This window comes from Vipera berus (assembly GCF_964194415.1).
Source record: "Vipera berus genome assembly, chromosome: 12".
Classification (NCBI taxonomy): Eukaryota; Metazoa; Chordata; class Lepidosauria; order Squamata; family Viperidae; genus Vipera; species Vipera berus.
Window position 1 is genome coordinate 14,392,928 of NC_138215.1, and position 17,847 is coordinate 14,410,774.

Genomic DNA, 17,847 nt, shown 5'->3' on the forward strand with positions numbered 1-17,847 from the left:
CTTGAAGTGGGAAGCTAATTTAGTCATGCAAATCCTCCCATTCATTCTCACAACAGAATAACCATTGTGGTATTCAAATGGAACAGGTTAGAGCAGGGGTGTCAAACTCAATCTCACTGAGGGCCACATCAGCATTGTGGTTGCCCTCGGGGGGGGGGACCGGGTGGGCGTGGCCTACTGGGTGGGCGTGGCTAGAGTGCGTATGGCCTACTGGGTGGGCGTGGCCAGCTCTACATCATTCGCATCGAGGGTGCCTATGGGGGCCTGGGCAGGAGTGGGACAGATCTGAGGGTCTCTGGCAGAAGGAGGGTCTCTGGGCCAGGGCCAAGGCAGCGGGGACCGTTCCCTCACTGTTTCCAGGATGGCTTCGCGGGCCGCATGAAACCACTTCGCGGGCCGGATCTGGCCCCCGGGCCTTGTGTTTGACATGTCTGGGTTAGAGTGTTTTCTGTTTAGTGATCCGTGCCTCCTGTTTAGAAACAAAGCAAGGGGTTCTTGATATGTTAGCAACAGTTCGGTCAACGGATTATTTTTTTAAAAAAAACATGTAAAGTTCATGAACGAGGTGAGATGAGTTAAATGAGGGTCATTTTAGGTTACAGCAGCAGTTAACTGAAGCTTACAGAAGCTAATTCTGTCAACTTGGCATTGCTAAAAATACAGCTGCTGGCTGTGCTTAACCAGGCAATCCTTTGCTACTTGTTAAGAGCAGAAATAAGGAAAAAACTGTACCTGTGTTTTAAGGTGCAGAGGACTCTGGAGGTTGATTCCTACAGAGAAGTTATTTTATTAATTTCTGTGGAGAATCTCTGAATGCTTTCTCTTTTTTAAAAAAAGTGTTTACATGATTTGTAGCTGGCAGAAGATGGTTTCAACGATTACTTCAATCCAAGGTGAAATATTTTCCTCACTGGACCTGGACCACCCCAATATCCCCTGTAAGAAAGGAGGGGAGGGAAAGGAACTTACACCTTCACAGAATTAGACTTGTTAAATATTTCCCAACATTAAATGTAGCACTGTGTCAAGAGTAAACATTGCTGCTCATTATAATGGAAACAAAGGAAGCAGGCTCAGCATAGACGTTACCCGTTAAAAAGTGATTTTTCTACACTAAAAGTAATGCAAGCTAGTTTGGTGGAACAGGCTAAGACAGGGGTGTCAAACAGCCAGCCCGCGGGCCGGATGCGTCACGACGAAACTGCGCCCACCCCATTGCCGGCAATGGGGAAAAAGCTCCAATACGTTGTGCGACGTCACATGATGTCGTGAGTTTGACATGTCTGGGCTAAGACAATAATTTCTGGAGATTCAGTTGATATTTATGTATAAAAAACTAGGGTACACCTTTGTTCATTCCTGCAGGAAGTGGCCAAAGTTAAAATTGGCACACAGGAAGAGATATGACATTAATAATTCAAGTTTGCGATAGATAGATAGATAGATAGATAGATAGATAGATAGATAGATAGATAGATAGATAGATAGATAGGGACAGATGATAGAGAGATGGATAGATAGAGACAGATAGATAGATAGATAGATAGATAGATAGATAGATAGATAGATAGATAGATCGAAAGATAGATAGATAGATAGATGATAGAGCAGATGATAGAGTTTACAGTTCAATCTATCTCATAACATTCATATCTTCTTTACCATTATTCAGAATTTTTTAAAATAAATGGCACTGCTCAAATTAAGCCTACCTTTCTATGCAGTTAATAAATACAGAATTAACTGTCTTCCTGGGAGTCAGTTCCCCTTAACTCCTACATAGTGTGGACTGTGGTACGGTAGAATACTTACTTCAGAAGTCCATACCAATACAGATAGGGCATCATATTAGCCTTCAGATGAAAACTTATCAGTCTCTCTTTGCTTTGATCAAACGGAAAGGTTTCTAAAGGCTGAGCATTGTAATCAAACTCAGCCAGGATTGCTCGGTTGTAGTTGGTTATGAGAGGACAGGAAGTATATCCATCATACTACAAAACATTAAAAATATATATGCCTTTTAGGACAGGAAAAACACGGTATCTTGCATATTATACTTTAAGAACTTCATGCTCCATAATTTGTCTTAATTCCCTTTTAAACTAATTCAAACTGGTAGCCCTTGTTAAATTTAACGGATTGCGGAGTTGAATGTACTGTAAGAAGAAATTCTTTTTCTCTTTAATCTCATAATTCACTATCATAGGGGGAATCCAGCTTCCAAAATTAGAAGCCATTATTTCACTATCAGCTTTACTATACTGTTTGGAGATGTATATAAAACCTCAGTCCAAGGAGCCTTCTAAATGAGTTTTAAAAATTATCACATTGCATTGCACATACGAATATTTCCCCCAAATAATAAAAAGCCCATTGTTTCAATAAGAAGCAAATACATTGTTCCTTTTCAGGAATAGTTACCTTCTTAGTGGGAGTTTTGCCCTTCATGATACATGAAATTGTTTTATCAAGTACACCACACTGACCAGCTGTGGAAGAGATAAAATGTTTTATTTTGTCCCGTATTTCTGCTGAAAGGAGAGTAGAGTTATAACTTTTTAAAGGTAGTTTAACTCTTAAACCTGGTGGCAGGTAGGAGATTTTTAGGATCATGCCGGGAATGGTCCCAGTAGCAGCTAAATTGTGGATAAGCATAATAACGTAGCCATTTATATAAATTGGTGACTTTAGTGACCTGTCCTAGGCTTTGAGGCCCTCTCTTTTCTGCCCTATTCCATAGAAAACTGTCTTATGTTGAATCCTATTGGGGACCTCTCTGCTGATCGAATTGGTCAAATACTTTCAGACACAGCAAGATTCAGTTCAACATTTAAAACTGGCTTTTGGCCTCGCATCAAGGAGACCAAAATGCAAATACCTAAAGTACCTAAAAATTAATCTCACCTATAGCTGCAGCAGTCTTGGAGGTAGGGAGGTTGGTGCAGTCTCCAATCCCAAAAACATTGGGGTATTTCACATGTTGCAGTGTCTCCTTGTTTACATCCACCCAGCCAGCGACGTCCGAAACTGGGCTGTTTAGCAGTACGTCAGGGGGACCCATGGGTGGGGTGACATGAAGCATTTCATACTGGAGCAGAGCAAAAACAACGAGATTCCAATAGAAGAGAATGAACTGAGGGGGTCTTTGGTGCTCTCCAAGCATGGTGGTTTTCTCGCAGACGTTTCATGACCCAACTAGGCAACATCAACAGTGCCTGAAGTTCTTACCTAATTTGGCAATGAAATGTCTGCAAGAAAGTCACCACGCTCAGAGACAACACCCCCCCCCCCAAGGACTCCTCACAAATGAGACTGATTTGCAGTCTCAGGTTAGACGTCGCCAAATTCCCCAACTGAGATGAGGGTTCCTCGATTATGAGAAACTGGGAAAACTAAACTGGGAAACTTCCAGGTTTGGCCCTTTCTTCTGTAACAGCATATGGATAATCGTTGCTTAACAGCCATTTGTTCAACAAGTTAAGGCAGTGCTGAACGAATGGTACCTTGTCATTGGGTCCTTGAAGTCAGGTCTTTAGATAGTCAGTTAGGGCACTTGGCACCCTAACCGCAGAAACAATAGAAATAGCCCTTAGACTTATGTGCTTTACAGCCCTCTCTAAGCGGTTTACAGAGTCAGCCTCTTGCCCCCAACAATCTGGGACCTCATTTTATTAACCTCCGAAGGATGGAAGGCTGAGTCAACCTTGAGCTGGTCAGGATCGAACTTCTGGCAGTGAACAGTGAATTAGCCTGCAATACTGCATTCTAACCACTGCGTCACCACAGCTCCTAGAGAAGGCCATAAGCAGCCAGCAGCTGCCTTCTACAGGGCCGGACTTGGTCAGCAATGGAAAAAGGAAAGGAAAAAGATGGTGAAGGTCAGTTGGGGACAGCAAAGTAGCAACTTGGAGAAGAGGGGAAGACAGAGGGATGCGGGGATGTTAAAAGAGACAAGCGGGGCAGGAAAGGAGAAGAGTGATGCCCTTGAACTAACAGCTGAAAATGGGACTGGTGAAACTGCTATTGCTAAGTGGTCAAATCGTGTGATGTTTCATCTAATGCAGAGGTCCCCAACCTTTTGGGCACCAGCGACTGGTTCTGTGGAGAGGTTTTCCTGCGGACCGGAGGGAGCGTGGTTTCATGTTCTGTCTGCATCCCACAGACGAGGCTTTGCTTGTGTAGCTTGGTTTCTGGCATGCCACAGCCCGGTGCCGGTCCACGGACCTGGAGTTGGGAACCCCTGATCTAACAGCTGCATTGAATTAAAACTATCCACCAAGAATCTTGCTGCCTCTAACTTCCATATCATAAGGATGGATAGTGCTGCATAAAGGTAAAAGGTAAAAGTTCCCCTGCACATGCATGCTAGTCGTTTCTGATTCTAGGGGCCAGTGCCCATCTCCGTTTCAAAGCTGGAGAGCCAGCGCTTGTCTGAGGACGTCTCCATGGTCATGTGGCCGGCATGACTAGACGCTGAAGGCGCACGGAACGCTGTTACCTTCCCACCATAGTGGTCCCTATTTTTCTACTTGCATTTTTACGTGCTTTCGAACTGCTAGGTTGGCAGAAGCTGGGATGAGTAACAGGCGCTCACTCTGTTAAGCGGCACCCAGTGCTTAATGCTGCATGGGTATGTTTAAAAAAAAATGATCCTATTCTCCATCCACCATTTTCCCCCCCTGCCAGTTCTAAAGAGACAAGCAACCACAAACAAGAATTTACTAGTCTAAAGAAATTCACCTACAACCCTCTAAAAAATTCCATTTGCTCACCTGATAAACCTGCGTCTCCCCAGCTTTGTCCAGGTTTTCAAATACGGCTTCCTGCTTATCTGCTCGGACTTCTACCAGGTTCCACCTGTAGTTCACAGCGATATCTCTTTCTTTTATAATCTCTAGTAGAGCATCAGCATACTTCTTAACACCAAATATCACTCCAAGAGAAGTATTGAATATGATCTTGGCTTTGGACCGTTTTCCAGTCTAGGGAAAATGAGAAGGAAAAGTGATGCGTTCTTGAAAATCCCTGAATTCACAATTCTTGTTCTTATTGGTACTTTTATATTTGAGCAGTCAAATCACCATAGACTCGAGAGGGCTGGAAGGGACCTTGGAGGTCTCCTAGACTAGCCCCCTGCCCAAGGGAAGAGTCCTTATCTCTTATCATCCATAAGTGGGTTTATATAGTCTGCCCAAAATGATTTAAGCCAGGAGTAGGCAACCTTGGCTCTTTTATGATTCGTGGACTTCAACTCAGAATTCCTGAGCCAGCCATGCTGAGGGGAAAGGGAGACGTTTCCAAGCTGAGCCATGCTGGCTCAGGAATTCTGGGAGTTGAAGTCCATGAGTCATAAAAGAGCCAAGGTTGCCTACCCCTGATTTAAGCTAACGGGTTTTGAAGAAACCACAGTAAATGATTCACCCAACCTATCGGGTGAATGGCACCTAATAAAACACAGTTTACACTTGCAGTAAAGGGATTCATGATACATACAAAATGAAACTGAATCCGAATGTCTCAATTTGACATCTGCATCAATACATTGGATGTGCTTAATTAATACTATAGTTTTTGTCCTATGTGCAAATTTATGCTGATTTTACTAGTTGGTCCTAATTGCTAATAAAAAATTGCTTGTATTTTTTTCAGTTGGAGGAGCATTCTAAAACTACCCATACCTTACACTTATAATCTAACAGTTTAAACTAGAATAAGTGCATTTTCAATAACCTTGGTCTTTGGGATTACATTTTTGTTACCTGTTTAGGCAACAACATTAGTTGGCTGGTACATACCTTTCTCAAATACGCCTCTGTCAGGTACATGATCTTTTGTGGAGCCCCTGCGCATTTCACCGGAGTATTTGGAAAGGTAAAAATGGCATTTCCTTCCTGGAAATCCTGCAGAGCTTTCCATGTTTTTTCCACTGTGTGAATGGAATAATTGGAACCAATTTTAGGAAATTTAAACCCCTCAGGCAAGCCTTTGATCTGTAATGAGATAAAATCAGCAGTATAGTATTTCACTGGATTAAACATGCTGGCTGTCACATGCTACACTCAGGACCATTTAGTTCCAAGCCTCACCAAACATGCTAAGCCATAGTTCCTTTAGCAGTGCTATATTGAATAAGCCACCTCTGGATTCAGTTCACACAACATACACATCATCTACCAACCACAATAGCAGAGACTTCACACAACATACTACATCCAGAGTAAGCTCAACTGAAAGTTTAGCATATTGTGGTGGTGTCATGCATCTGCTCAGACTTCCCTAGAGCCAAGATCATATCCCAGAGATACTCCGTTCACATTGAACTTGATTTGTGAATATTATCCTGATGTGTAAAATATTTGCAAAATACTCGGATTAAATCATCACATCTCCACTGGATAATAAAGGGTAAAACTGGCACTGACTTACATCTACTGTAAACCGTTGGTTGAATTAACAGGAGAGATGTATGGCAAAGAGATTAAGATGTTCCCTTAGCTATCATCTATTCCAACTTGAAGCATGATTTAGATAAATACATGAATTTAAAAAGTTTGGCTGTGGGTTTCATCTTTATTTTAACAGATGAACCCAGAATAAAGATAAATAAACTCATTTCCAGTGCCGAATGATAACCTAGCATCCTTAAGGAAAAAAAATACTACACTCACACAGCCTCCCAAAATCCCCAATTAGTGATTTTCTTTGTGTTCACTTTGTGCGTCCACCATTAAAACGAAGCTCATTTCCCATTAACATGGTTAGGTGTCCTTGGATGCCTTCAATTTCCTGATAAAGCACTAGAGGTCTCTCATGGGTTCCTTCCACTGGATTTATCTATTGTACAGGCTGCACAACCTCAGTTGCACAATTTCCATCGAGTGCTTCCTTGTGGGAAAGACGCAATGCTATTTCTCACATCCTGCTCAGAATGTGGGGGCTTTCATGCGAGGAGCAGGCAAGCCATGGAGCCTTGCTTCCTATCAGTAGAGAAAATTGCCAAGAAAATGCTAACAGAGCAATTTAACCCATCGGATCTTAAATAAAATACCTTTTCAAAATTCAGCTGCAGTCCGAGAGCGACAATCAAATACTTGTAAGATACCTGCAAAAGAAAGAAGAGAACTAGTATCTTAAACGGAACCAAGGATTTGTTCAACAGACTGTTTTTCTCAAAACCTGGAAAAGCAGTCTCTCCTATACGCATGGAATACAGCTGGTCCTCAACTTACAAGAGTTCATTTAGCGACCATTCAAAGTTACAATGGCACTGGAAAAAGTGACTTATGACCGTGTCCTAGGCTCATTTGCTTTCAACCTTCTGATAAGCAAACTTAGTGCGGAAGCCAGATTCCCTTAACAACTGTGTCCCTGACTTAACTGCAGTGATTCACTTAACGGCTGTGGCAAGAAAGGTCATAAAATGGGACAAAACTCACTTAACAAATGTGTCACCTGTCTTACAGGCAAGATAACACAAAAATAAGTAAACATCAGACAGGTTTTTTAGAAGCTCAAGTAAACATAAGAGATTGCAGAAATAATTCAACTTAGGTGTTAAATATTACTCATATAGATGAGTAGCCTATTTGAATCAAAGGGTCATGTATTCAAGCTCTGTCGATGGTTTATGCAGATAAAGATTTAACTGAGCAGACAAATCTCCCAAGTTTAAATGGGCTACCTACCTTTTGGTTGTTCCCCAAATAGACACAGTTGTTGTCAGGATCCAACTTTTCCACCTTGGATTGGATCCACTTTACCCCCGAAGGAATAACACTTGCTGTTGAACGTCCTGAAGTGGCCAACTGCTTTGCCCCAGCTCCAACTAAAGTCCAGAGGGGCTGATAATAGTGTTTCTGAAAGAAATAATTGGGGGATAAAAGCTGCCAGCAAAGCATAAGAAGAATAGAAATGGAACGTATGAAATCAGACAGCTGACACTTCTAGAGAGTATCTGGTCAACCAGGTTCAAGAACTTCCCTTGATTATGCTAAGTGAGAATTTTGAGAGACAGAAATTCAATGTATCTGGACACTTCTATGTTGGGAAAAGGCTGCTGTTTTATGCAATCATGGATCCGGAACGGAGAAGCTCCAAGGATGCTATAAAAGTACTTTGATATCTCCATATCATATCCACTCACACCCATGTTATTACATTAGGTGTGTCCAACAGTATACTACACCTAGTGGGTCATTACCCTTGTTCATGAAAATAACAGCTCTCACAAACTGCTTTTTAGATGTCCCTTCCTTTAAAAAGTGTGTTTTATTATTGGTCAACAAATAAAGTTCTAAGTCCATTTCAGTTGTACAGATCTGGGAAGACGTTTTCCCAGATATAGTTACATGTACAGATATGGGAGAATGTTTTCATTAATTTAATTTAGTTAAGTAATTTATCTCCTCTTGGCTGATTTTATTTAAACAGAGTTATATTTCACCTTTTAGGCTTAACACAGTAGAAAATACCTATTTTCCAGAGCTCAAAACCATTTTTAAAAATATAACCAATGCAGCCATATACCGGTAATTAAACTAGCTAAAGTCCCGCAAATCCTCAAATTATATTTCCTGCCTTGACTAGAAATTTCAAGAGTTATAATTTCAGCACATCTGGAAGGCACAGATTGAAGACCTAGAGAAAGAACCAGTAGATTAAAATGTTATGCTAAGCTATAAGCAAAAAGTCCAGATATAAAGAGAATATCAGAGAAGGAACCCTTTCTTGGGGACATATGTGGGACACGACTGTTCCACTTTGGAACACTATACTTTATGTATTGCATTGATGATGTTGCCTAGTTTGGCTAATGAAACGTCTGCAAGAAAAGAAGCAAGCTCAGACAGCACCAAGGGCTCCACAGCTCTCTTCCTCCTCCTCCTCCACCTTCTAGCACTGGTGATGTTGCCTAGTTTGGTTAATGAAACGTCCGCAAGAAAACAAGCCCAGAGAGCACCAAGGACCCCTTGCTTCAACCCTGAGCTACAAATATTCTGCTTTATATATTTTGCATAAGGCCTCCAAATTCCAGCATTTCAGAATTCAGCATTTACCTCCTGGGGTTCCACCACGGCCACATTGTCCGCTCCCACTTTTCGTTTCATCCTGGCACTCATCGTGATCCCCCCGGAGCCTCCACCAAGCACCAGCACCTCGTAGTAATCTTTTGAAGCAGACGCAGCTGTCGTGTGCAACTGGGACGAACATGTTTTGGGGATCCCCAACCTAACTAAAGGTACCAGAGAACGGGCACATGCGCAGGAAGACATCAACCCAACCGTAGCCATCTTTGGTGAGCATCAACTTGTGAAATTCTAGAGAAAGAGGTGGAACATCAAAAAAAAGGTGATTTATTTTTTTTTCCAAATGTCATTTTCATTTTCAGTAGCGGCCCTATCTAGACCGGGATGCCCTTTGTACGGTCACTCATGCGCTCGTGACCTCTCGTTTGGACTACTGCAACGCTCTCTACATGGGGCTGCCCTTGAGGACCACTCGGAGGCTCCAACTGGTACAGAATGCAGCCGCGAGAGTCATGTTGGGAGTCTCCCGATACTCCCATGTTACACCTCTACTCCGTGAGCTGCATTGGCTCCCAGTTGTCTTCCGAGTGAGATTCAAGGTACTGGTAATGGTGTTCAAGGCCCTACATGGCATGGGTCCGGAGTACCTTAGGGAGCACCTGCTGCCGGCATCAACTTCCCTCCGCCCTGTGCGTTCCCACAGAGAGGGCCTCCTCAGGGTGCCACCGGTCAGAGAATGTCGGTTGGTGGCCCCCAGGGGGAGGTCCTTCTCTGTGGGCACCCCGGAGCTATGGAATCTGTTGCCGGTTGAGCTCCGGATGGCACCCGGCCTCCGCTCCTTCTGACGCGATCTGAAAACGCATTTATTTGAACAAGCCGGCTTGGCCTGATGGGGGGTGGGTTGGGCTTTTTATTGTTCTTAATATTTGTATTTATTGTTTTTTACCTTGGGCATTATGTTTAATTCCTTTTAACTTTTGTATTTTTTGTATTTTATACATTTGCCCTGTTCACCGCCCTGAGTCCTTCGGGAGAAGGGCGGTATATAAATAATAATAATAATAATAATAATAATAATAATAATAATAATAATAATAATAATAATCATCATCATCATCATCATCATCATCATCATCATCATCATCATCATCATCTTATTCTACTAAAGCGCTTTATAAGTATCTGAATAGAGAACTGAAAGAAGGTCCTTGAAGATACGGTCTAATGTTCAAAATGTGATAATAATACTTTGGCTCCAAAGTGTGACTCGGTCATTGCTGCTGTTGTTTTTAATCGATCTTCCTCTGACAGTTATAGCAGTTTAAATCCAGATGGAAAAGGCAGTTTTTATGTGAGAGGCAGCACTCAGAATTTTTACTATGCTATTCCGATACTCAATATGCTATTAAAAAATGATAAAAGCCTTCTTTTGACACCTATTCTAAGAAATTATTTTTGTGTTTTGTTCAGCAGTGTTTTGTCCTATGAAAGATGCTTTAATTTTTTTTAACTCTACTCTCAACTGTTGTCCGTACTCAATTTTAACCTTTTCACTTTTTTTTTACTCCTTGAAACTTATGCTAATTTTAACTTACGCAAATGGATTTATTTTTTTAATATTGAGACACTAAGGACATCAACTGATAACTGAACTTTCTATTGAAAGTTCAAGCTTTCCCAGTTGAAATGTTTGCAGGACAGCATTATATAAATTGACTGCTATTTAAAATGGACTCATCCGTCCCCAAAATGTGACTGTGAGGTGTGCGGAATGATTTCACCGCTGGCTATAAAAATATCCATATGGCTTGTACTGGTGTTTGAACAGCTGGCAAGGTTTTTAAAAGGATGCTGGCTCGACAGCTCACTGACCCTTGAGGGAATCCATATGAGGTCAGCTTGGGAGTAAAGCTAAGGTAAAGGTAAAGGTTCCCCCGCACATGCGTGCTAGTCGTTTCCGACTCTAGGGGCCGGTGCTCATCTCCGTTTCAAAGCCAAAGAGCCAGTGCTTGTCCGAGGACATCTCCGTGGTCATGTGGCCGGCATGACTAGACGCCAAAGGCGCACTGTTACCTTCCCACCGTAGTGGTCCCTATTTTTCTACTTGCATTTTTACATGCTTTCGAACTGCTAGGTTGGCAGAAGCTGGGACGAGTCACAGGCGCTCCCTCTGTTACGCGGCACTCGGGATTCGACCCACCAACCTGCCGACCATCTGATCGACAAGCTCAGCGTCCTAACCCACTGATTGCTAATTCTGACAACCAACACTGAAGCATCTTTGTTTTGCAGATCTGTCCCATGTCACAATTTTTTAAAAAACACAGTTGGCTAGGTTACCCTCCAACAAAGGCTGAAGCATAGGCAGAGCAAATTATAAGATGGCAATTCCAATGTTGTAAAGCTTTTTCCATCCCCCCAAGTGCAGAAGAAGGGAATGGTATGCAACCAAGTCTATTATGACACTCAAGCCTTTGAGAAAGGGGGGGTTGAGAAATATTTTTCCTCCCACGCATTCAGCTTAATTTCTTTTAACCCCTCCACAACTGGTCAAAGGAGTGGGAAGGGAAGCTAATTTAGGAAGAAAACCTAATTTAGGAGAGGTGGAAAGCAACTCCTGCAAATTGGCAAAGAAGGCTGGGGTTTTGTACTGGCGGGGATACATTTTAAACTAATTTATGAACTGGACTGCAGAGTTCTAGCTTTAAGGAAGATTGATCATTTTTCCTTCCTAGGTCAGAGGCAATTTAAGATTATAATCCAGGCAATCAGCTTCGAAACAGCACATCTAGTGTTCTTTTGCTTTTGGCTTTAACACACACCTAGGAAGCCTCAACTGGTAAGAGGGCCTGGATAATCTTGTCTTTGCTTGGAAGCTAAGCAGAATTGGATCTGATTAGTAAGGCTTGACTGGGAGAATTAGAAAGTAGAAATTAGAAAGTGTAATCTTATAGGCCGGAGATTAAACCCATACACATTCCAGGAGAAAAATCACTGTTGCTGACAAGAATAATGTATGGACAAGGAGTAGGAGGAGATTAATCCAGAGAGTTATTAGAATTAGCAGATGTAAGACAATTTATAGGGAAGTCAAAAGTTCAAGTCTGTGCTCGCCTGTGGAAAGTCCTGGTGTCAGGTTTTTTTTTCCTTCTACCCAAATGCAAGATGATTGGTTTGAAGTGAAATAGGACCCCCATAGAGGAAAGGTGGGACATGAATATAAATTAATGTAAGTTTATTTGTTAGATTTTTATCCCACCTTTATTACTTTATAAGTAACTCAAGGCAGCGAACATACACAATGTTTCTTCCTCCTCCTTTTCCCCCCACAACAGCCTACAAAGCAAGTTAGGCTGATGTATATTCTCTTTCTCCATGTGTGTGTACCCACACACACACACACATATATATTTCATAATGCACAATTATGGACATTAAAGCCATGCAAAGTGGACAGTCTTCCAGTTTTCACACCTTGCACTTGGTGAGGCACATTGTGACCTACTGATTGGCAGGGTAGAATTAATAGGTTTTCTCGCTGTATCTTTCAACCCAGAAAGCAAACATTCGCTCCTTTATTTATAGTGGCAAAGGTCTGCCTTTTGCAGAGTAAATGAACAGCGTCCAATGCTATCCTCCTTATGACCCCGTATACTGCTTGAAGACCAAGGGTGGGTTTTATGCAACCTTGTCCTAGTCTTGAAGACAAAGAATGAACGGTGGCCACCAATCTCTGTATGCCTGCCCTGTTCACTCCAGATCGCCACTACTGCCTTGTAAATAGCTTTTCGGTTATCAAGATTGCAATGGGAACCATCACCTTCCCACTTGACGAAGGACTATGGTTAATGATTAAACAGCCATATCCTTCCAATGGAATAATAGCACCTAGCAAAGATCTAACTTCTCCTCACAATCCACGCAACATAATGGGTCAAGAGATTGAGAAACAAGAAGCTTCCTTCAGCTCTGACTGGATGGTGGGGAACAGAAGGATTTATACTCCTTGCAGACAGCTGGTCATTTGCCTTCTTTTGGAGAGTCCTTGGGGCCGCTTGGAGGTTTGTCTGTGTCCTCAAGGTCACCTGAGCCGTGCAAATGGGTGAGAGCCTTCTTGGAATTGCTTTCAGCACACCCATTTGCACCACTCAGGTGACCCTGAAGACACAGACAAATCTCCAAGTGGCCTCAACGACTCTCTAAAAGAAGGCAAATGACCAGCTGTCTGCAAGGAGTATAAATCCTTCCCTTCCCCACCATCCCAGTCAGAGCTGAAGAAGCTCCTTGGATGAGAAGCGAAAGGTCTTCAAAACAAAAACAAGAAAGTCCAGCTGTCTCTTGAAAAGGCACCTTTGGGAGAGGTAGGGTTATCATCTTAATGGGGAGGGGAGCTTTTCCAGAAGAGAGCCCACCCCTTAAAGCTGTTTGGCTTCAGGGCCCCACTGATAGCATTCTCTAGGCCAGGGGAGGCAACCTTGGCTCTTTGATGACTCGTGGACTTCAACTCCCAGAATTCCTGAGCCAGCCATACTGAGGGGAAAGGGAGAGATTTCCAAGCTGAGCCAGGCTGGCTCAGGAATTCTGGGAGTTGAAGTCCACAAGCCATGAAGGGGCCATAGTTCTCCCATGCTGACTCAGGAATTCTGGGAGTTGAAGTCCACGAGTCATAAAAGAGCCAAGGTTGCCTACCCCTGCTCTAGGCGTAAAGGATCCACAGCAGATCATCTCTTGAATCTCCTTGGTTCTGGCAGCTTCCTGAAACGTCCACCATGCAACTTTGCCTACAATTACCTTTTAATTTAACGTAACCTACGCACATTACCTGCTTTTGCTGATCACACATTTTTCGGGATTGATTGATTTGCCCGCTTGGGGGCCCTGCCTACCAGGGTGAAGATTTTACTCTCCTGAAACTGGAATAAAAGTTAAAGAGAGGCTCCCGAGGTTTGTGATGCAACCAGCCATAAATGCCACTGTAGAACAGGCAGTTAACTTCGTCAAGCGAGTTATGAAATCTAGAAAATTCCCGTAGAGAGGTTTCCTCTCCCGGCGTAGCTCTGACTTGTTTAAAGTTAGAAAAATGATGGCTGTGAGATGCCAAAATTCAGCTAAACATGGCTTGGAAAGCAAATTAAACCTGTCTGGGTAGCAAGGGTGTTTGCTCGGGGAATATTAAATGGCCCCAAAGCCTCGTTCATCACAAAGGACTTTATCTGAACCAAAGTTAAGCAGGCAGAGGCTTGCTACAGGCCATAGCAAAATGGCAAAAAGCCAAAGCAGAACTAGGCTATTGCCCCCTTTCTCTCAGCTTGTATCTTTCTCTCACGCAAACACCCATTAAATAAATGCCAATTTCTCGCAGGAAGCCTGCAATGCACAACCCTGGACCAGGTGGCCCCCGAATTCAAATATTTGGCTGCTAAATTCCAATCGAGAAGTGCAAATTTTGGAGACCAGATCATTTCTCTTCTCCTTGCCCCAATTTCCTTTCCTATTCAGATTGTGCTTTCTGTTCCTCCCTTGAGCCTTCCCTACCCTTCCTGTTAGGTATGAGATTTTAAAACGTCCACTTAAAAAGGAATCCAGCTGATAAATGAGGGTTGCAGCATTCCAAGGTGACATGATCACCCTTTGCCATCTTCCAAGCTGGCTTCGGACAAGCGAAGTCAATGGGGAAGCCAGATTCAATTAACAACTGCAGTGATTTGTTTAACTGTGGCAAAAAAAAAAGTTCCTAAAGTTGGGGACGACTCAATTAATGAGGGATGGAAATTCCAATCCCAATTGTGATCCTAAAACGAGGCGTAAGTTCAGGCTGTTAACTGGAGAGAGGTTTCAATAAGCGACCTGTGGCTTGTGTCCCTTGGATCTGTGAAGCTTTTATGTTCAGGAGCAGTCTACCATCAAATATGACTATCGGAGGCAGATCCAAGATAAACCCCAACTTTTCTCCGCATTCAACTTGTGGACCTTTCAGCTGCAGCTGACAGCGACTCTTTGCTGGATTAAGCAGGCCTTTAAACTGAATCTGACACGTTTCTTACAATCAATCAATCAATCAATCAATGTTACATTTCACAAAAGAGGGCGAGTTTTAAATTGAGACACAGTAAGCAGAAAGCTGAAGCTGGAAAGTCTGTCTCGGGAGCTACACCCTTATCCCCCAAATAAATGTCCCTTGAATAAAACAGCACCTTTGCTTTTCCCATAATCTTCCTTAGGAAGCAAACCGAGATCCCTTAGCTCAGGGGTCTTCAAACTTGGCCCTTTTATGACTTGTGGACTTCAACTCCCAGAATTCCTCAGCCAGCAAAGCTGGCTGAGGAATTCTGGGAGTTGAAGTCCACAAGTCATAAAAGGGCCAAGTTTGAAGACCCCTGCTGCTACAACCCCTGTAGAATATTAGCCTCCAGAAGCTCAGGGCCAGGAAATGGAGCTGGCGACTGACAGCAAAAAAACAAAATTCCGCTCACTAACTCTTAACCGGGTTCAAATTGCGCAGCCTTTTTTTCTGCAGGGAACGCGAAACTCGGCGAAGTTTTGGCAAGGAGGTTAACTGGGGCTGCTGCTCCCTGCCGCTTGGACCACTTTTTGCCCAGGATGATGGGCACCCAAGGATGGGCAGTGAAGAAAATCCGGGGTGCGGGGGAAGGACCTCTGCGCCCCAATCTCCTCCTCCGAAACGAAGGCCACTCGCACTCACCTGCTCGCTTCGCCCAAGCCGCTGCGCCCGCCTGTTGCTCTGCACCCAAGCCGCTGCCCGGTTGCGCAAGGCCCGCTACGCCGTCCGCCCGCCCCGCCCGGGGAGAGGCCACCGCTGGAGACAAATAAAAGCCGCTCCTTTCAGCCGCTGCCTCGGGTCAGGGAGGAGCCGCCGAGCAGGAAGAGAGCAAGCGGAGGTCAGGCGCGCCGAGCTGGCAAGCCGAGGGTTCCGGAGCGCGTGCAGAGCGCGCTCTCTCTTTAGTGCCAAGTTCTGGAGCTGCAGCGGCTCGGCTGCAATCGCCCCGCGCATCTGCGGCTGGCTTTTCAACCTTGGGAAGGGGGGTGCAGCTCTGGTGGGCAGGGGGTGGAAAGGAAATCAGGGGTTTGAACCCCCGGCACCTTTTTTTTTTCCTTACCTGTCCGACTCGGGGCTGCGCTGCTCTTCCAAGCCTGCGCGGCCCGTGAGGTCAAGCGGCTTTCCTCCTGAAGTTGCTTTCGCCTCGCCTTGATCTTAGATCTCTCCCTTGCAGGGTGTAGTCAAAAGAAGTCATGAAGGCAGCCACGAGGAATTGATCCAAACACTGCTTTATTTTATTTTTTGTGTGTCACCCTTCAAAGAAGGCAGAGCCTTAATTGCTTTTTTGACTGTTTTATTAACGGTTTGGACCCCTACCTTTATTAACGGTTTGGACCCCAGGGATTTTGCTGTAATCCTTGGCGGCTGCCCACAGTCTGGAGCGCTTGGGGTTTTTAGGAGAAGCGTTGGCTGGGGATAGGGGGGATTGTAGTCCACCCCAGAGGCTCGGAAGAAAGGGGCTTTGGGAACATCTGTCCCTGTTAGGTTATTCTTCCCCCACTTCAGAGCCCTCCAGATGCGCTGGCCATCATCTGCAGCCCTGGCCTGAGGGGTCCTTGGTGTTCTCTGAGCACGGTGGTTTTCTTGCAAGACTTTTCATTACCCAAAGTAATATTAACACCAGTGCTCTATTGGCACAGCTCTTGTCTGTTGGAGCAGGGGTCCCCAACCCCTGGTCCGTGGACCAGTACCCGGCCACGGCATGCCAGCAAGCAGTTTGCACAAAGCCCCGTGCGCGAGATGCAGGCAGCACACAAACCACACACCGTCCAGTCTTGTGGAAAAATCTTTCTCTACGGAACCGGTCCCTGGTGCCCAAAAGGTTGGGGACCTCTATGTTGGAGTATAACTTCTCTTTGACAATGGCAGCCCGGGTTTAGTATTTAAATTATCTGGGAAAGAGCTTGGCTTTGTGAAAAGTGGCAAATCAAATTAAATAGATAAGGGGGCTAGCTCCGCTTAAATAGATGGAAGGAACTGGGGGGGCGGGTTTCCTTCTGAAAAGGTAGGGGTCCAAACCGTTAATAAAACAGTCAAAAAAGCAATTAAAGCTCTGCCTTCTTTGAAGGGTGACACGCAAAAAAATAAAATAAAGCAGTGTTTGGATCAATTCCTCGTGGCTGCCTTCATGACTTCTTTTGACTACACCCTGCAAGGGAGAGATCTAAGATCTTGGATTTATTGAGAAATTCTGGCTGATTGCCGAGACAAAAAAAAATGATATTGGTCTAAATCAGGGGTAGGCAACCTCGGCTCTTTTATGACTCATGGACTTCAACTCCCAGAATTCTGGGAGTTGAAGTCCATGAGTCACAAAAGAGGCGAGGTTGCCTACCCCTGGTCTAAATAAATAAACCTTTGGTCTAATTCTGATGATGATTCTCACTGCTTACTTATCTCAGTGGGGTTTTCCTCAAGTTGCTTAGATGCATAGCCTTTCCTCCAGGACGGTTCTCCACCTTGACAGCTCTAAGAGGTGTGGACTTCAACCCCCAGAATTCCCTAAGCTGCCATGCTCCAGGAGCTCAAGAAGTTATACATAAGGGTCTCCTTGCCTGTTTTCCACACAATCACCATCCTTTCTCACCTTGTGCTGAAAAAGGGGGGTTGACCTAAATTGACCCTAGGACCTTTCATGGTGGAAGGTGGACTTCAACCTGGGCTTCCTTGGTGCTGATCCAACATCCTCCCAGCTACTGCACGTGGACTCTCTAAAACAGGGGTCCTCAATAAGACTTGTAGACTTCAATTCCCAGAATTCCT

General features: G+C 44.1%; 1 protein-coding gene across 2 annotated transcripts; it reads right to left on the bottom strand.

Moving 5' to 3' along the window:
- Positions 1-767: 767 nt before the first annotated feature.
- SQOR (sulfide quinone oxidoreductase) lies at positions 768-16,218 on the bottom strand. 2 transcript variants are annotated; one of them, XM_081337378.1, is made up of 10 exons: positions 15,730-16,218; positions 9,057-9,317; positions 7,686-7,856; positions 7,049-7,102; positions 5,796-5,990; positions 4,773-4,982; positions 2,905-3,088; positions 2,422-2,489; positions 1,813-1,991; positions 768-936 (listed from the first exon to the last, which is right to left on the bottom strand). In XM_081337378.1, exons 2-10 carry the CDS (start codon positions 9,288-9,290, stop codon positions 879-881), a joined length of 1,353 nt encoding a protein of 450 aa, XP_081193504.1. In that variant the 5' UTR covers positions 9,291-9,317; positions 15,730-16,218; the 3' UTR covers positions 768-878. The 2 variants fall into 2 exon arrangements, with proteins under 2 accessions (XP_081193504.1, XP_081193503.1); XM_081337377.1 differs by lacking the exon at positions 15,730-16,218 and having other exon boundaries at positions 9,057-10,767.
- Between the last annotated feature and the right edge of the window lie 1,629 nt (positions 16,219-17,847).